At 44.8% G+C, this 20,240-nt stretch overlaps 2 protein-coding genes across 7 annotated transcripts; one reads left to right on the forward strand and one right to left on the reverse strand.

The window, feature by feature from the left end:
• Positions 1-1,125: 1,125 nt before the first annotated feature.
• RPL15 (ribosomal protein L15) lies at positions 1,126-8,344 on the reverse strand. Of its 5 annotated transcripts, none has more exons than XM_007068524.4 (4): positions 8,197-8,344; positions 6,682-6,863; positions 5,470-5,606; positions 1,126-1,481 (listed from the first exon to the last, which is right to left on the reverse strand). In XM_007068524.4, exons 2-4 carry the CDS (start codon positions 6,851-6,853, stop codon positions 1,176-1,178), a joined length of 615 nt encoding a protein of 204 aa, XP_007068586.1. In that variant the 5' UTR covers positions 6,854-6,863; positions 8,197-8,344; the 3' UTR covers positions 1,126-1,175. The 5 variants fall into 5 exon arrangements, with proteins under 5 accessions (XP_007068586.1, XP_043396859.1, XP_043396862.1 ...); XM_043540924.1 differs by having other exon boundaries at positions 6,682-6,866; positions 8,197-8,315; XM_043540927.1 differs by lacking the exon at positions 8,197-8,344 and adding an exon at positions 8,073-8,195.
• Positions 8,345-8,393: 49 nt separating this feature from the next.
• NKIRAS1 (NFKB inhibitor interacting Ras like 1) lies at positions 8,394-16,413 on the forward strand. 2 transcript variants are annotated; one of them, XM_043540928.1, is made up of 4 exons: positions 8,394-8,442; positions 9,459-9,604; positions 13,106-13,347; positions 15,376-16,413. In XM_043540928.1, exons 2-4 carry the CDS (start codon positions 9,511-9,513, stop codon positions 15,613-15,615), a joined length of 576 nt encoding a protein of 191 aa, XP_043396863.1. In that variant the 5' UTR covers positions 8,394-8,442; positions 9,459-9,510; the 3' UTR covers positions 15,616-16,413. The 2 variants fall into 2 exon arrangements, with proteins under 2 accessions (XP_043396863.1, XP_007068589.2); XM_007068527.4 differs by having other exon boundaries at positions 9,477-9,604.
• The last annotated feature ends 3,827 nt before the right edge of the window (positions 16,414-20,240 follow it).

Here is a 20,240-nt window from a genome sequence, read left to right on the forward strand (position 1 = left end):
ACAAAAAAAACAACAAATTTATAGTCTTAGTAGTGTTTCCCCTGTGAACAAAGATTTTTTTTCCAAATTTGGCTGCACAGAACTACTTCCTCATTCCCAGAAATTCTGTTCTTGGTTGTTTCTGGGAGGCCCTAGCTACTTTCAGGCTGTCAGTTAACCTGTTTCCTCAGCCTGGAGTCCCATGGCTTTCTCAGCCACGTTCCCTGTGGTCCTAGGCCCCAGTGGGCAACAGGCCCCAACACAGCCCAGCTGCGTGGCACATTTCTGTGAGAATGCATCATTACTCTCTCTACTCCCAGTGTTATGAATGAAGTATACTAGGAAACCAGATTACATTTCTTGGGGGTGTATGTTAGGTTGCATTGTTCCAAAACGGGTGACTGAATACATCTGTTCCATGTAGAATAGGCACAAAGTAAATAAATCAGAAGAAAATGCCAGAAGACCTATAAAGAGCAACGGAACACAGCAACAGAGTTCTAGTCTGGAAAAGCTGAGCAGACACTGAAGAACTGTAGGAAATACTCACCAAGCCTGTATCTTTGAACATAAGTCACTGTGTGAACTTATGAACCGTGCATTTAAAACGCACATTTTAATGAAAACAAGTATCTTCATACTAGATTTTAAATCCAGGTTTAGATTTAAGCACCTTATTGCAGATACCCAGGCTTGAAAACTTCTAATAGTATTAATTCATATTCAACAATTACAACTAAAAAAGTTTTGTCCCACTCACACTTAAGGAGCAGACATTACTCCAAAGCAAATTATGTTTTAAGCATCTTTCAGTTTACCATCTGACACCAATATAAAACAAAACTGGTATTTGGTTCACTTCAGTGTGTGCATCATAGCTGGCCTCTTTGTTATCAGCCTCAGCAAAGAACACTCAATAGACATGGAAACCTCAACACCCTTTTTGACCATAATAGAACGGAGACGCTTGCACTGTTGCTCCTGCTTTACCTGTTGTGATTAGAGTTCTACTCTCCAGCGATGTCATTGTAGCACCCAATCATTAAGTTAAATTTTTTTGCCAGTCCTTTAAAATAAGGCAATACAACTATGACCTCCTTGAGAAAACCTGACTTCCCATTTTAAGTAATTAAGTAGAGACAGTGGTAAATTCAAGATCTCTCTCAAGCTTTATTAGATTGTGACATTTACAAGAATTAGCGATAACGGTGGAGCTGCAGGGTATTGCGTCTTCTCCATGCAGCGCGGCGGGAGCCACCAATGGTGTGATGGAATTTGTGGCCCTTGCCAAGACCACGACTCTTCCTGCCAGCTGATGTCAGCCCACGCATCTCTCTGTGTTTGTGAACTGGTTTGGTGATCCATTGGGTGTCAGGGTTGCGTCTGATGGCCTTGTGGAATGGATCAATCAGGATTACCTCAAAGAACTTGTATGTGGAATCTTCACCCACCCAGTAGGAGTTCAACACTCTTAGAGCCCCACAGTGGCGACCAGCACGCTCCTAGACAACAGGGTAAAAACAAGAGTTCATACAAGGGTAGAAGGAGAGAAATTCTTTAGGACTGTGCACACAGGGCTCTAACTAGAAATATAAAATTAGGAAAGGGACAATTGAAATTTATGGAACTTAACCCAGGTTCTTGTCCCCAAAAAACCTTGAAGAGGACAGAATACAACAAAAAAGGGACAACAATTAACAAAAGAATTTGAGACTGGAGAGCAGTTTGGAAGGATTCTCACGTGTGAGAATTAATGAAGAATTAAGGGGAAAAGTGTTTGGTGGACATAAGAAAGGAGACTGCTTCACAGCATAGATGCACAATGATGGCAAAGAGTAGGAATGGAAAAAAAAGATAAAGGATACATTAAGGAGATGATTAGGAGGAATGCAAGGAATTAAAGACTGAACAGGAAGAATTGAGAGCAAAGGTGTGGCTAGAGACAAGATTATATGCCACAGTAACAGGCACCAAAAGCCTGAATGTGGCAGACAGGAAGTCAGTTAAGGCAGTGGTGCGCAAACTTTTTCCAGTTGCAAACCCCTCCATTAACGGAATCTGTCCGTGTCTCCCCTCCATTATTGCACAGCCAAGGCTTCCTCACAGCGGCTGGCTGCTTCTACCTTGCAGCCAGGAGGCATTGCTAGGGCAGGGCCAATACCTGCTCTTCTGCTCCTCCCACCTCAGCTTTTCCGTGTGGGGGAAGATGTGTGTGATGGTCTCTGGTGGTGGAGCCAGGGTTGGGAACAGAAGCTGCCTGGAGCGGAAATTGCACAGCACACTGACACACGTCGGGAGGTGGAGGAAGAGTTGGCGTTCCCTCCCTGCCCCCTTCTACTGTGGAGGCTGACCTGGGTCCTGCTGCATGGGGTTGGCATGAGCCACCTGGCATCACCGCTTGCTTCCAGAATAGTCCTCCATGCCCACCGGGGGGGGGGGGGGGGGGGGGGGGGGGGGGAAATCACACCCCCCAGTTTGTGCACCACCAAATTAAGGAATTTAAAGGAGAAGGATTATATGACATGAGTGTCATCAGGTTACTGGACATGTATTAGGCTATGAAAGTCTTCTGAGGGAAGTGATGGAAGCCTCATTAACTGGACACCATCTTATACTAGAGAAAACATACACACAAAAATCACTACAGGGAATAATCCCGTATTGACTGGAAGGGAGGATGGGAAGAGAAGTATTTTCCTTCTCTCAAACTTCTATGGAGGGCTGCTGCCCACTTTGTCTGAGACACAACATCCTCTCTCCATTAACGGATGGCCAAGAACACTGCACCTCAGTTTTCACAGAAACAAGAGAAAGAAAAGACCTATTGGGTCATCTAATCCTGCCCCCTCCCTAGACAGTTTAGGACTGTTCTCTTTTTACTTTTGTTAGTGCTGTTCAGTTTAATATTAAGCATGTGTAACCAGAAAACTTTCAGCACTACCCATGGGAGATTACTCCACAGGCCAACAGATCTCCCTGACATCCCACTCCATTTCCAGTCCTGCAGCAAGAAGTGAGGACCTAGTACAACTATTATATATGAAACAAAAAGCAAGGACATGAAGCCATATTTCAATATCAAAAGGAGCAGAAAAGGGCATTACATTGGTTTTTCCTTGCAGTTAAATCAATGCAATATTCATCTTTTTTACACTCCATCCAAAAGTTAGAACCCTGCATCACAAGCATTCCTGCCTACAGACAAAGCCTCAATAATTATTGAAATAGACTAGCAGTAAAAGTTGTCTATGCAAAAACATATACAAAATTAAGTAAACTGGTGTCTAAAGAGCTGGACACCTGGCTAGTCCTTTAAAGTGATCAGAACTAATTAGATCAAAGGTCTAATTAGCATGAAGCAGACAGATCTGAAGACCTTGCAATTTTTAAAAAAAACAAACAGTGACTTGCTCAAAGACAACCTGGATCGCAGTTTAGATTGCCAAAAAGGAAATAAATTACTTTCTCTACAAAAGTGGCACTTTACAGAAAAGAGGGAAGTCAGAACATTCCTGATATACAGAAATACTTTTCAGGGTAAAGATAGACAAAACACACAACAGGAGATAATTTCAGACAGGCTTTGACTTATGAAGAACAAGTTAATGTTTTCTCAGATATTCTTTTTTTTTTTCTTGGCATTACAAACCCCCACCTTCTCACCCCTGCCCATGGTCAAGAGAAACACTGGAGGAATGTCCCCCTCATGGAAACTACAAATCTACTGTCAGACACACAGCACCCCCCATTCTCACAATGTTGCCTTTTGTTTTTAGAAAGATTTGAGGGTATGAACTTGCTGTACAAAGGCAGTTCACTCCTCTCATCATTATGTAAAATAATGTATAGTTAAGGCTCTGATTTGGAAGATTGGTTGCACAGATGGAATTCAGGGCCTCTCAGTGTGATAGCTGGGATGACCCATGAACATCACATTTCAAGAGCACATTATGAGTGCATAACAAATGGAAGCACTTGAAGCTACCAAGTAGTCTGAAGTTTCTTTAGAACTGTCTAGCGCTCAGAAGGCTCTAATCATGGAAAAAGCCTACCTTTAAAAGCCAATTAAAAAGGTCTAAGGGTGTTATCAGGCAGTTTGTCTGCAACAAAACATTTATTTTTGGGTTGTTGGACAATTGGATATTTTTCTAACTCGCAGGATGGAATTCCATATTTAACACACAGTTTTAACATTTCCTCATGACTCATCTTTAACATTCTTTTGACAGTAATTAGGTTTAACTGAGTTCTCAACAATCTTTCAACCAAACTCTCTTCCATTACTAATTTCTGGCATCACTATAGCTTCAGTATTTCAGTAGCGAGTCATCAAATCCAGAGCTAAGTTAACCCACAAATAGTCTTTCAAGCTCTCAGGGTATCAGATTTTTTGTCCATGTTAGGGACACTAGTTTAATACAGCCCTCCCCACACCAAGTAAGGCAGATCAGACTGTGACTAGCAAATTGATTCATCAGCAGTTTTCTGTTAAACATTAGAGATGTTTCGTTCGGTGGACTGTAAATGAGAACTTTACAGGGAAGGAATGGAGAGATACAAAACACCTTCCAACTATCAATTCAGTAAGATAGGGGCATTCTCAAGCTGTGGGCCACAGCACATGCCCTGATCATATGGTGCTAGCTCTTATACTGTATAAAGCACAACAATCCGTGCCCTGAGGCGGTTACAGTCTAAATCTGATCATACACTATAAACAGTATGTAATGAACTATGACAATAGCATGAAATACTGAGCAAAAGAATTGTTTTAGGGTAGAATCCGATAGATGTTCTAATCTATTCCCTGTTCTCTTATTATCCATAAACCTATCCTTTCCATGTATTTTAGGATTCTCTTCTCACCAGGTACCATTGTGTTGCTCCCTTGGTGTAGCAAGAGGAAACTGACTAGGATCATGTTAGTTTCATGAAAATTATTTTACTTCTTGGCAAGCAGAGTATTCAGAAGCAACAACTCAGTTTAAATTCTTCAGCAGGAAAGCGATTAAGATTGCAGAATAAATATGCATACCATACCATGCATATCATAACAGCTTTAAACATCAGGAAGGGTTTGTTTGGACTATCTAGGTTACAGAGACCAAAAGCAAAGGTGAAAACATGCACCATAACATATTTGAAGTTTCTTGATGTCAAACCCCCTTATTTAATGAAGGCTATACACTGTTGCTGGCTGTTCTATTGTATGCATAGGACAGCTGCATTGACAAATTCGGTGACTGTTCTGGCATTAATGTGCAGTGCAAATGACTTGTCAGGTTAACTTCTCTGCACACTAGTTTCCCCATCTGTAAAATAAGAAATGGATAAAGAATCCTACACAAAGTACTCTGGTACTATCATTAGTCGTGATCTTCTACTTTACAGAGGAAATCACTCTTTTTGGTCAAGAAAGATATTCAGAACCAGTGCAACTCAGCCCCCCAAAGAAGCTGCTATTGAGAGACACAAAGGAAAGACACTTACCTCTGCTACAGATTGCAGGCTCCGGGCAAATTTCAGCTGGTTAACACCATGATTTACAGGTTTACCATAGGTAGCACCTTTCGGGACTGGGCGTTTACGACCACCACGACGAACACGAATGCGGTAGATAACATAACCTGTAAACACCATTTTTTAAAAACTGAGTTTCTTGGAACTACAGACTTCTGATAACCTTTCAGTCACTAATTATGCTTTTACACTTCCCCACTGGGGCTATACTTCTATGCTACCGCAAGTACTGTTTTTTGTACAATAATCTTCACCCACTGCTCACCAAGTGGTACAGAATATTAAGAACTTGTCTGCACTAGAAAGTTTTGTTGTTTTGTGGATACTGGTACAGTTAAAGTGGCAAAACTCCCCAAGTAGATAGCTCCACTGACAGAGTATTCTGGTTTGGGAACTGAAATAACCTACCGATATAAAGTACAGGCTTTTATACAGGCTTTTACCTGCGTGTTGCCCCCTAAATTCCCTTCCATCCCCACAAAAATGCTTCACCCAAGTTTAGTGGTTTTAACCCTGGCTAGCTGGGAGCGTGGATTAGAACCCAGGTTCCACTTGGATAGTTTGCAGCAAGGATATAGACTATATCACTCAAGTGCTGATAGGCCTCCAGTGCCTTCCCATAATTCCCTCTGTGCCCAGAAGGACAGACAAGGTCTCCCACAATTCACCGAGAAAGAATCAGGGCTCAGTTCATTGCAGAACACAGAACTAAGATCTACCCCCAGAAGTGCTGGTGACACACAACAAAGAATGCAGCACCAGTGAAAACACAGTAACTTGACTGTGGCTGGTCTATACCTGAGCTAGATTAAACTGGATGCTGAACACCCAGGCTAACTCAGCAGTGAAGATATACCCTAAGAATAAGGGGATTTCAATCTCCATACGTATTTAGGCTGTGGTTAGCTTCTCTGCCCAAAGTGCCAATGTGGGTGCCAATTAAGAGTTAACTTACGTTCTACTTGTATGTGCCCACAACTCATATGGTAACTTGGTATGATACCAAACTACTTTCACACAGGAAACAAAAAGTTAAACTCTCAGTGAAGAGCATGATTAAGTATGCACCACGCTCCCATTTACACTGATTCATTAATATTCAATCATGGAAGGAGCCATCAAAAACCATTAACATTGCACCACTAAAGCATGCTGACCTCACACCCTTTTAGTTCTAGTTACCTTGTTTAGCCTTATATCCAAGTCTACGGGCTCTGTCTGGCCTGGTTGGTCGGGGAGCTCGATGTAGGGCAGACAACTGGCGATACTGCCAACAGCGGACACGCAGGAGGAAACGCATCACATCTGATTGCTTCTTCCTCCATAGCTCTTGGATGTATTTGTAGGCACCCATGTTTGTTTACCTGCTGAATTAGAGATCTGTGTGAGCTTGCAGAGTCTTTCCAACCAAAAAAATATAACATCACACAGAGGGAATAAAAAATATGCTGCCTTATGTGAACACATTTTCAAGGCTCCCTATACATATGTCAGGCATGATGACACTGTTAAAGCAGCACACATCCAGGATTCTGGAGATCTGTAACTAACCCCACACATACCGATTACCATCCTGAAGTTTCCTCTCCTTTTTATCTGTTTATGTCTTTATACCTCAAACTCTTCAGGGCAGAGCCTTTTTTCCTTTGTGAACCTGCTCGGCATGTCTTGCCTGCTACCACAAACTAATAATATCTGACCTGAATTTTAGCTTTGCTCTGTAAATTTAAAACTTCAGGGAAGTCACGCTGGGTCTCAGTTTCTTCACCTAATGAAAAGCTTACTTTATTGGTATCTCAAATACTTTGAGATCTTCAGGAGATCATTAAAATTCTGCAAAATATTCAAGAAGCCACTTATCCCATACAGCATAGTTTTGCAGGTCCCACGGGAAGTCACAATGCAAATTTAATTCAGCCATGTCAAATTCAACCCTCAAAAATATCTCACTCTGAGACAGCTTGATTTATAAACAAACCACATTTCTGGTTATCTTCCCTTCTTGTGCTAAGAGTTCTGTCTTCCCAACTACCTATATTGGGTGGCATTTGCTACACCATTCCCTCTCTCTGCTTTCAATGGGGCGGTTTAAGAAGCTTTTGCTGATCTACAGGGTGCAGATGCCTGCCTGTATACAGCAACACAAACTAGTAAAAGCAAAGCCAAGCTGAATAACTGGACTCAGTATCTACCCCCCACCCAGGCTCCTCCTCAGTGAGGCTCCCCCACAATACAGCCCTAAGGCTTGGCTGCCCCTGGACCCTAGAGCGACACGCCCCTCCCCGCACACACGTCAGTCAGAAGCTGTCACCCCCATCCGTTACACTCGAAGGGCTGCCCAACAGCAGCCAGCTCAGAGAGGCCTAAACACCCGCTGCACCCCCCTCCCCAACCCTGTCATGGCTGTTCAGAGGCCCAGCCACCCGCACCTGGCCGCCCAGTAGGGCTCCCCACTCAGCTCGCCGCGGCCTGCGCCCCAGGCACCCCCCACGCAGCGGGGAGGCCCGTCCCAGCTCGCGCCCAGCACCCCTCAGGGGCCCGGCCCGACCCATCTCCTGCTGCCCCGTCCCTGCCTCGGAGCCCGGGCCCTCGGGGCCTGGCCCGCGCACGGAGCGGAGAAGGAGGGACGGATGGGCGGCTCCCAACCTCCGATGGGGTCGGATGCAGCCAGCAGCCCAGCACGGCGCAGACACTCACCTGATGGCGCCCGGAGCCGGAAAGGAAGAGGCCCAGCTCCCACCGTCCTTTGCGGCCCCCTATCGCTTCCGGCCCTAGCGCTGGGACCTGCTGGGAAACGTAGTTCTGAGGGGGCCAACGGCTCTGATTGGCCTAACCTCCTCCGCCCCGCCCCCTCGCCCCATGCCAATAAAAGGAAGGGGCGGGGCTGTGATTACAAATCGGGCGGTGGGTGGGCAGGACTCGAGGAGGCGTTCCGCTCCCAAGGTGGGAGGAGCATCTTTCTGCGTGGGTGGGGGTCCGAGCTCCCGCCGTGTTCTCGGGGCGGGCGCTGTGGGCGGAGCCCGGCCCGAGTTCTCGGAGAGGCTGGGCGGGGTGTGCGGCGCACGCGGCAGCTGCTCTGCCAGCTCAGGGTCCCCGCCCCCTCCTGCCAGGGGCGCCCCCTGTCGCTAGGCTAGTAGCCGCAGAGAAGGGCGGACCTGGGGCCTGCTCGCTGGGCTAATAGCCCCGGAGAGGCTTCCCTCTCAGCAGCCTCCCCCCAGCCTCCCGGCCAGCTGGCACCTGCATGCCCGCGGCGCCTTCTCCGCCCCGTCTCCGGGCCAGGGGTCCCTGTGCATCGAGCCAGCGGTGTTGGGTGGTGCCTTGGCAAAGCCACCTCCAGCCATGTCAAAGTCACAAGTCAGGGCCCCCACCCCCACCCGAGAGTGCTCTGTACGCAGCTGTTATCGGCCCGCCGGTGTCTGAGCTTTTGGGGGGCACCACTGACAGCATTTCCCTGCGAACGTGAGGGCGAGACGCATGCTTGGTTTGAAACGCAGGCCCAGGCGCTCACGTGTTTCCAGGAACTGGTGTGATCAGATCAAAATATATATATGAAACCCACAATGTAGTGGTGGGAGTTGGCAGCACTGCACAGGCCGTGTGCTGGGTGCTGTACAAACACAAAAGCAGGCACAGCCCCTGCCCTGAAGAGGCTGCAAGGCCTTGATCCTGCAACTATGTAAGCAGGTGTGTAACTCTACTTGTGTGAACGGCCCCCTGGAAGTGGAGGGAATTGCTTGCCTGAGTAAACTTAAATGTGCTTAAACGTTGGAAGGCTTGAGGCCTAAAATGTGGAGGGGGAGCAAATTGCATTGTTCTAGAAATACCAGCTGCTGGTGACCTCTTCAGATAGAGCTCTGCTTCAAAATCAACTCCATGGCTTGTTGAACTGCATAATTAAAATATACTGAAGCACTAAATGTTTCAGTGACTTTGCTGTTAATATGTCTTAAATATAACAGATCCCTGTGCTTGAACAGGATTTATTTGCTGACTTTGCTATCCTGAAATAAGATGGGAAAGGGCTACAAAGTGGTGATTTGTGGAATGGCATCAGTGGGAAAATCAGCAATTTTGGAGCAGCTTCTCTATGGAAAGCATACTGTTGGTGAGATATGTTTTCCATTTTTATGATATTCCAACAAGTTTTAGGGGTACCAATCTGGCCTTAATTTTTCTTACCTTTACTGAGGTGAAGGGGGAGAATGAACATGGTTTTCGTTTTTGGCAGCAATCAGTTTCTGGAACTCTTCTGAATACTGTTTTAAGTCTTCTATATCACCTCTTCATGGACACTTGCAAAGTAACCATAAAATTGGCCGTGTGGGGGTGTGTGCGTGTGGTGGTGGTAGTGGTGGGGTTGTTTGCTTGCTCTTCTTGCTGCTTAACATAAAAGTTTAAAAGAGGAAAAAAAGATGAAGAGTGGAGGGGGTAATATGTGTTCTTTCTGCCTGTTTTTTGACGCTGGAAATTCTGGTCTTCCACCTGGGAGACTATATAGATGACTGTAGAATGAGTAGACTTATTACGTCTGAGATGTAATAGATAGACACCTAGAATAGGAAACCTGCTAAATTGAGAAGGGAGGTGATTTCACTTTTGTAGATTGTTTAAAACTTAGTTTTAGTTGTGGTTATTTAGTTGTGACACCTATTTAGCAGAACATCTGGTAGGTAGGTTGTGAATTCCATAGCACCTGGCGCTCTTCAGCCTGACTTCTCTTGAGAGAGCAGACTAGAGCAGTGACTGGTTAATTTCTCCAAAAGACGGCTGGAAAGGCTTTTGAAATATTCCCTCTGTGCAGTAATGTCTCAGATGGAGGTCATCCCTGTACTTTGAAGTGCCTATGGCCCCTCCGTTTCTGCCAAAGCTTATCAGCTATGAGACAAAAGGATGGTGAGAACTTCAGTTCTGTTGAAAATGCTTCTTTTCTTTATATCTCTGCCTCCTGACTGCAAAAGGCGGCCCACCACTATGTGTACTATGTCCCGCTCCGCACATCTGCTTTGATCCTCCAGCACACAGTCCTTTGCGGGATAGAAACCTAAAAGCTGTATGGTGAATTGTAGAAATATAGATAATAGCAAATGTGCTTTGCCAAAATCCCCTCATATACATACAATCTGAGGTGGGATTGTCAAAAATGCCCAAGGAACACAATGGGAGCATGGATCCCATTAAAGGACAATGACACTTATGCTCCTAAGTCACTTGGACATTTCTGAAAACCCCACTTTTTTGTAATCTGTTTTGCTTATTTGCAGGTTCTTTGTGCATTGTCTAAGTTTACTATAAAGAAAAGGAGTACTTGTGGCACCTTAGAGACTAACCAATTTATTTGAGCATAAGCTTTCGTGCGCTACAGCTCACTTCATCATTCACTGTCAAATATTTATTGGACAAAGGCAGTCAGTATCTGTGATCCTTACTCTTTGTATTTCTAAATTGCAAAACCATTTACACTAAACAGAATTTTACAGTGTGCCTAGTCTGCTACAGATGAAATTTGCGAGCATGTTTCTTGCATGGTGTTGATTAGCAGTGTAAACAAGGATTCTTCCTCCCGACCCCCTGGACTCTCCGAGACTTAGGCTAGTTAGTAATGCTATAAATGACGTCCCTTTCCACCCCCATAATCTTTAGCTTTGTTTTATAACAGTTGTAACAAGGGCTAAGAAAAATGTCTGTAGGCAGATTGTACAAGCCAACAACTGTAAATACTCTTGGCAGCATGATTTCAACCATAGCATTGTCAGGTGGTTCTGTCCTCCTCTTTCTCTAGCTGATGCATGCAAGTCTAAGATTACTAATAATCTTCAAAGGTGGGTTATTCTAACTAGGGGAAATTCCCACTACATGAATGACCAGCAGGAGGCCTATGTGCCACCAGAAACTGGGAATGAGCAACTGGGGATGGATCACTTGATGGTTACCTCTTCTGGGGCACCTGCCACTGGCCACTGTTGGAAGACAGGATACTGGGCTAGATGGACCTTTGATGTGACCCAGTATAACCACTCTTATGTTTTGAGTGGCACATGGGCCTGGTGCTGCCCTTTTGCAGAGGCCTGAATTTCACCCATTGAGACAACTGGTGTGTGAATTCCTATGCCTCAGAGAAGTTCTTAAGGTCCTCCATCATTGTTACTTATTCTCACTCCCACTCTTAGCTCTTTCCAGCGTGAAGGACTTCATTTCCACCCCTTTCTCATCAGGTAAGATGGTACAGACATATCTGTTGCTGCTTCCATTATGTTGATTGGGAGGAACGGTCACATGTACACTGACTGGAGGCAGAGAGCAGGAAGAAATGATTGTTCTCAGAAGGGACTCAATTAGCCACCTAGTTTTTAAAAATGCCCCAGCATACCCTTCTGCTACCACTTTCCTGAATCAGATCTACAACCTTATTTCGCACTCATTCTCTTTTTATTAATCTATCCAATCTTTCCTCATGCTGTTAGTCTTATGTCCTCATGTCAGTGTGGCTATAGTTGGAGGCAAGATCAAATAGTCTGGTCAAAGTTTGCCATGTATCTAATGGGAGCTGGATTTATGAAGACTAGAAAAGGAGGGAGGGAGTAGCGAGGAGAGCTTGTGCCACTTTTTTTCTGGAAACAAAGGTTGCATGCAGCAGGGGAAATAATCAGCACAGGTGTGGGTGGAATACTTCAGCATCTTTGTTGTTTCAAATAGTGTTATTCAACATAGTAAAATCCTTATTTTCTAAAAGTGTGTCAATATTGTCTGAAAATCAACAGAAAGCTATCCACCCTACAAGAACAAACAAGTGTATGTTTGTGGGTGTGCAATGGAGGCAGGAGATGACAAACTTTGGTAACAGAAGGCTTGTTTGAAGACTTGAAACGACTACTAAAACCAGTGAGCTAGACTTGAAATTCTGAGATCTCCATCATGTCCTTAAGTTATGTAGATTCCCTGCACTCAAACATCCTTCGACCTTGCTGCTTATAGCATCATATGGCCTGAGTCTACCTGTTGGGTAGTTAGTACTTTACACAAGTAGTCCCGTAGACTACACGTATTAGTCCCCTTACTCTACTCGTGGAGTAAGGTGCTATTCAATATGAGGAAGGGTGGCAACATTAGCGCTATAGGGACTAGATAGGTTGCTAAAGAAAACTTAATTAAGCCTTACAGTAGTAATTTCTTTAGTACTCCTTTTTCCTCCGTTATGCTGCCTGAGGGGCAAATTCTGACTCCTCCACAGCTGGCTTTATACATAGAACAACTGGTACAGTTCTGGTGGGCAGGATTTGGGGAACCTGTGGGAAGGGCCAACTAAGTTATATCATCCTGAACTTATGCCCATAAAAATGCATTACATATATTAATGTACTGAATGTGTATATGACATGGTCTCATTACTGTAAATAGCTAGCCTGTTGGTCTTGCTGAGAACATAATGGGATCTGAGTTCAAATCCTGGTCAAACCCATCCAAAAAAAAAATGTTTTTTTAAATTGATTGAAATGCACTGTTGAAAGCCATGAGTGTTGTTAGTTTTACTGCAGTATGAATAAATACTTACAGCATTACTTTACAGAATTTATTATAAGTTCTAACTTTTAGGGCTTTTTAAAAACAGGTTTAGAAGAAGGTGCAACAGTGGAAGATGTGTATTTGGCTTCAGTCGAAACAGATCGTGGGGTTAAGGAACAGTTACGTCTCTATGACACTGCGGGTCTGCAAGAGGGAGTAGAGTTTCCAAAGCATTACTTCTCTGTTGCTGATGGTTTTGTTCTTGTGTATGCTGTGAACAGCCTTGAATCCTTCCAGAGAGTAGAAGTGATCAAAAAAGAGATTGACACAATCAGAGACAAAAAAGAGGTAAAAGCTTGATGCCTTAATTTCTTGGTCATGTCTGAAATAGCACAGTAATGGAAAGTTAAATTACACAGCAGTACAAAGGAAAGCAAATATTCCCTGCAGTATTGGGCAATCTATACAGGAGAATTTCATTAATCCACACACTATATAATTGGCACAAAAGATAAATATCTTGCCCCTCTTCTCAGCAGAGATGTAATGTAGTATTTCACATGGACGGTAGTATAGTTTGTAAACTGATCAGTTGTTATACATGAAAACTAAAGTGCAGTGGATAAAACAATGTGGTCAGTTATCCTCATTTGGTTTTAGTGTCATACTTGCTCATTTATAAAATACAGTAGTTGACAATGGGTCTCCCAGACATTAGTCAGTTAGCAAGGAGGATCTACTGTATTTCAGTGTGGCTGTTAAATCACTTGTGAAGAATGACTGCTGTATTTTTCCTTAGAAAGCTGCTAGTGTTAGCAGTTGATACAGTGTCGCAGCTCTTCTAGATTAATATCGCCTGCACAGTACACTTGTGTTTACCATCTTCTTTGAGTATCCATATATCCTTTAATAGTTCTCCTTGCTAAATGCCTTTAGCCGATAGGCCAGCAAAATAAAGCTCATTCAGGCAATAAAAAGGGAGGGGGTAACAGGCAGAATGTCATACCGCTTCTTGCAAAACACAAGACATACTTAAGTAGTACTCAAAATGTATTCAGGGGAGAGGGGAAAGGAATGGTTTGACAACAGTGCAACTTGCCGTCACAGAAGAGACAGATTAGCCATTGACCATAGTTAGATATCTTGTTTCCTGAGTGGGTTGCTGAAGTTATGTTCTTGAGGGTTACTGTGCTTTTCTAAGTCAACTACCCCCTTTCTGGGCAGATACAGAGCTGCTTATGTGTGGGTCTGGGAAGGCCTCCGTGGTAAATAAAAGATGCTGTGATCTTGACTAAAGCATGTGGTGGAAATGGTGGCCCTATGCAATACGAGTTAAAACATCAACAATATTGACAGAACTTAAAGCAGTAATCCTGACTTAGTCAGAAGGTAATAACGCTCTGAGAGCTCTACAGGGAGTCGTAGAAGATATTAAAGCAAGAGTACCTGTGGTAAAGTACTTACAGACAGAAGAACCCCAGGAAAGAAACTGGAGGCATACGACATCCCAAAGTCTGCTCAACAGGAAAGAATAGTTAGGCCTGGCTACAGTAAAAACTAGTGCTGGCAGGAAGAGGGGAGGGAGAGAGAGAGAAGAAACAACCCAAAGCAAGAGGAGAGGGTTAGAATTAAAGGGACACAGTAATACGTTTGAGTTCAGGGCTGTACAGAGCAGGGCTTCTCCAAGGAGCATATAATGTTGAGACAAACTCCTCTGAAAAAATTTTATTAGTCTTAGCTTTTGCACCTAGTTTATACATCTCTCCTCCAGGACAATATGCCACCTGAGTGTGATATTTAGAGGCAGAACGTAGAGGGGGTGCCTGTATGTTGTTCTGAGTAGCGTGACAGCTTGTAGTAACATCAACAGGTTATCTTATGGAGGAAGAGACTTACTCTTCTTACGCTACAATCTGGGGCTTGGAAAGCAGCAGTCTGGGCCAGGTCTTGGCTGCCTTATTGCCTTGTATTGTCGTCATCTGTGTGAAGTAGGTGTCAAACTGACATTCAAGAGCATTCTACGCTCTTGTCATTGGTGTGTGTAATTACACAAAGTGCAAAGCAAATGGAGAATCTGGCTGTAGAGCTTTGCTCATCACCAGAATGGGTTTTCATCGGGTGATGTGTGACACTCCACTTTCCTGTCTCCCTCCCGTTGTGGGTAGCGATCACCACCCACCTTGCTCTCAGTGCACTGAGTGACACAGGTTTGAACCCCACATTCTACTACTTCAAAATGCAGAACGTGTTTAGGGTGAGCCAAAATTAACGTAGAGACTAGATTGTGAACGGCCTAGCTCCTGCATGCTATTTAACAACTCTGATACAGTGACTGATCTGCATGTACCACCAGGACCTTTTTGCTCTTCTTTCTAGGTGACAGTTGTTGTCTTAGGAAACAAAACTGACCTCACGGAGCAAAGACAAGTGGAAACAGAAGTAGCCCAGCAATGGGCAAAGGCTGAGAAGGTGAGACTGTGGGAGGTGACAGTGACAGATCGGAAAACACTCATTGAACCTTTCACTTCACTAGCCAGTAAACTTTCCCAATCCCAGAACAAGTCAGCATTTCCTTTGCCTGGGAGGAAGAGCAAAGGCAATAACTGTGATAACTAAAAACCCCTCGTCCAGGGGAGGCTATTCATCTGCTGCTGCAAGGGCATGGTGTCTCTCTTTCTCTGCCATTTGTTTGGCATGTTTTTTCTGAATTCAGAATTAAAATCAGCAAAGTCATGAATGTAGCTGTCCTTCAATCACGTATTTTCTTGGAAAACCACAGCTAGTCACGGTCTTAAGCACGACACAAGGAAGCACTTTGTAAAAAGGTTATAATGGTCACTGGGGTGTTGTAGTAGATCACTGCAGTGATGGCTGTCTACATCCCCACGCATGGCCATTTCAGGCTGCTACTGGGTCAAGTTCACAAGTGTACAATTAGTAAACTGTCCAGCCTCTGTTCTTCCCCTTTTGCAATTGCAAAATCTCCTGGCTGCAGCAAAGGAGAAAGGGCTTACCTATCTTCCCATGGCTAGAGAAAAGGTCTGTGTGATGTAGTTTCAGCCCCTTTGTGCTTCACTTACTACCCATGGGTGGTGTGTAGAGTTGAAGTTCCAGCACAGCTGAGCGAGAATACTCTAGGAGGAGACGGACAAGAACATTGCCTACCTGGCAGGGATATGCATCAGTGTTCCTGCTGCATGTGGAAATGGTGACATTCCATGAGTGATCCTCAGATAGGTCAGGCCTCACTTGCAAAGGCTGGAACCTGATGTGGCTTCCTTGTAGTTTCCACTAGACTCATCCAATATGGAAAGTGACCTTTACTGTTACGTGGTATACAAAACAAAAGCTTGAGGAGCAATTAATAAAAACTTAACCCTTGGGGAGGGTAGACTAACTATGTACATTTTGTTTCACTTTTATATTGCTGATGTTAACTGAAGCAAAACCTGGTACCTGGTCTTGGTTAGATATCAGACAGTTTCATTGACAAGAGATGGTACAAATTCCCTGTTGCTAGTACTGTAGTTCTTAAGTCAACTGGAACCCTGCAACAGCTTAGGAAATATGGGAGAGAGAGGGCTACAGTTACTACCCTTGCCCAGCAGAGCAGTCATCAAACACTGCTGCTGTCTATCTGCACAGGGAAGTTACACCTTGTATTCTGTAGAAAGAGTAAGGCTGTGTACATGCTACAGCTTAGGTTGGTATTCCCCCCCCCCCCCAAGCAACATAAGTTACACCGACCTAAGCGCATGTGTGGACAGCATTGTGTCAGCAGAAGAGCTTCTCCCACCAACATAATTACCCCAGCCCTGTGGGTGGCAGTAGCTGTTGATGGGAGAGCTCTCTCCTGTCGGCTTAGAGCATCTGCACTACCGGTGGGGCAGCTGCATTGGCTGTAAGTTCTGTAGTGTAGCCATAGCCTCAGTAAAGAACAGTGTGAAGCACTGTATCTCTTTGTGGAAGAGGCTTAATGAGTGTAGTGAGAGGCCTGCTAGTGGTGGGTATATCTAAAAGACAGCCAGCCAGCTCCGCATGGCAGATCAGCAGAAATGCTTGTACAGATCCCTCGGCTGTAACAAGTGGCATAGCTTCCAACAGCAGATGCATATGATACTGAACTTGACCTCACAGGACGGCTCAACGCATTTCAGGATTCCGCTCTCCTAACTATCTGAACAGGACTGAGGAGGGAGATAGAGCGAAAGCAGCAGGAGAGCAAATCATTTCCAGAGAGAGAGAGCAGCTGCTTGGAAAGCCAGATGAAAGAAACAGTGAACAGACGAGTGAAGTTCCAAACACTTCCAACTCAGTAACATTTTTTGGTATTTTAAACAGAGTGTTGCACTGTCCTGAGTCAGCAAGACCTCAGTAGTTATTCGTGGTGACACTTAAGCTGCTGAGTACTGTCATTTGAAAGTCTCAATTTTGATGGCTGCACGAACCCTTTAAATATGTACCTGCAATATCCTTCTGCTACACAATGGTACGAATAACTCAGTGCAAAGTATGAACAGCTAGTAAGGATGGTGCAATAATACAGTTTACCAAAATGAAGCAAGTTTTTATGATGGAGTAACTGGGATTACCTGTACACTTGAACCTGTTTTTTGTCTTGCCCCGTGAGGTAGTTCTGGATCATTGTTCTTCCTGTGCCCAAGGCGTATGACAAGAGAGTCAGCAATTACTTCTTCAGTTATTCCTTATGAATGAGCAAGCTCCTGCTACACTCTGCTAGAACTTTGCACGTTTCCACTGAAGGATTACAGCTGACTAAGAGCTTTGGTACTAGCAGAGCAGCAGTGGAACGCCACCCACTTTAACTTCCTGCTGACTGTACATGAATCCTCCATGTTTCTCCACACACGTGGGACTTGACTGTTTACATGTAGTGTTTGCAGCAGACCACTTACTGGGTTTGGAAGTGGGATGAAGATAGGACTAATTTGTTCTACCAGCAGTGGTTCTCCAGCTTTTACATGCCATTATTGATCCTCTCACAATGTTACCAAGTTTAAGGCACTCCCATCTCCCCATAACAGAGGAAGTAGGGTGTGCCACCCCTGCTGTCATAGCAGCAGGTGGAGAACCCATGCTGAGAATGGCAGATGAGTCAGTCTCAGATCAGCCACGTGGGCTTGCCAGGTGTCTAACCAAATACTACCTATGAAGTCACCACATAAGTGGGTGTTGTGTATTAGAGAGCAGAGAAAGCAGGCAAGATAAATAATGCTAGCATGTCAGAAGACCTGTAAGGTTGGAGTGTACAGTGTTACCATGTGGATCTGTACCCTATCCACTTCTGCACTGCATAGCCTGAATCCTATAGAGCAGGGGTGGCCAACCTGAGCAGGAGCCAGAGTGTACCAATATATGTTGCCAAAGAGCCACAGTAATATATCAGCAGCCCCCTGTTAGCTCCCCCACCCCACTGGCAGCTCTGCCAGTCAGCCCCTCCCTCCCCACATCTCCCAATCAGCTCTTTTGTGGCATGCAGGAGGCTCTGGTGGGGAGGAGCGAGGGCATGGCAGGCTCAGGGGAGGGGGCAGGAAGGGGTGGAGTTGGGGCAGAGCCAAGGGTTGAGCAGTGAACACCCCCTGGCACACTGGAAAGTTGGCGCCTGTAGCTCCAGCCCCAGAGTTGGTGCCTATACAAGGAGCCACTTATTAACTTCTGAAGAGCCGCATGTAGCTCCAGAGTCACAGGTTAGACACCCTTGCTATAGAGAAAGTTCTATGTTGTTTGCTCCCCTTGCTGTGATCCAAATGGCCTGATCCCTTTGTCTGAAGTAGAGGAAACCAGGTGGTAGTATGGCATCAATTTGCCACTGTAGCACTGGGAGGGGTCCTCTCATTGGCAATCCACCTTCCAGGCAGTAGCTAGGTCAATGGAAGAATTCTTCTGTTGATCTAACCCTCCCTGTAGGCAGCACTAGGTTATCTTAACTACATCTCTCAGGGGTGTGGATTTTTCACAGCCCTGAGCCACATAGCTGTGCAATGTAACTTTTCAGTATAGGCCAGGCTTAACTAACAACTCAGCACTGCTCTGCTTGGGCATTAAGAACCTAGGTGGTTTCTAACTGGTCTACACTGAAAACTTCTGTCAACCTAGCTACCATCTTTCAGGGAGATGGATCTACTGCATGACAGGAGAACCCCAGAGGTTGCTTTAGTGGCTGGCTACACTGAAGCACTACAGCAGTACCGCTGTGGCATTTTAAGTGTAGACATATACTAATACAGGGAGAAGGCATTAGGGATTAGACAGGGTGACTAAGTAGTAGTAGATCACTACATAAGCAAAAGAAAACCCAACACATTACTTTTCATTTGGTCAGACTAGATACTGGCATTTTTTTTAAAAAAAAGCCCTTTTCTTTACATGTCTGTCCTACTGCTTTTCAGCCACTCAGGCTTCGTGTCCTTTCTAAATACTACAGTCCCTTGCAGTAAAGTAGCTGATCTAGTTGTAGCCCTCAAACCGTTTGGAGCCGCTGGTGTTGTGTCCGAGTGAAACTTGCACATAGTACAGCTTTCTGCAGGATTAGTAAGTTTCTATGGGCAGTGAACTATTGCTGTTGAGAGTGTGGTTCAGTGACTACAGCAGGGAGGGAACGGACTGAGGCAAGGCTAGTGTGTTCTGTTCTTTGCTTTACCATTGATTCAATACCTGTTGAAGACTGATCACGTAGCTCCCTTACAGCTAGATTGTTGTCCCTATCCCTTACTTGGCTGTACAAGTGGCATTATCAGGAATGAGTTTTGCAGCAGGTTATAATCTGTCTTCCCCCGCTCTTCATATGAGTTGTGTTTTGCCCATCTCTTTTATGATGCCATTCCTTCTCCTCCTCCAACTGGAAGTACAGCTCCCTCTCTCATATTACAGCTGTGACAGACATTCCCCTCGGCGGCTCACCTGCAGCCCATCCTTAGTCTCACTGTTCCAGCTGCATTCTCTGCAGTTTTAGCTAATGGGCAGCACTTCAAAACCAGTTTTGGGAGCAGTTAACCTTAAAAGTTAAGAAGCTTGGAATGTTCAGCAAGGCGCTGGGGCAGGGATGCTATGTAGACCCCTTCAGGTTCTACTGTACGCAGCTGGACTATTCCAACGGTAGGCAGTGTTGTAGCAGACCTGAAGAGCTCTGTGTAAGCTCAAAAGCTTGTCTGTTTCACCAACAGAAGTTGGTCCCATAAAAGATATCGCCTCACCCACCCTGTCTCTCTAGTCATGTGCTA

Source organism: Chelonia mydas, chromosome 2 (assembly GCF_015237465.2).
Source record: "Chelonia mydas isolate rCheMyd1 chromosome 2, rCheMyd1.pri.v2, whole genome shotgun sequence".
NCBI lineage: Eukaryota > Metazoa > Chordata > Testudines > Cheloniidae > Chelonia > Chelonia mydas.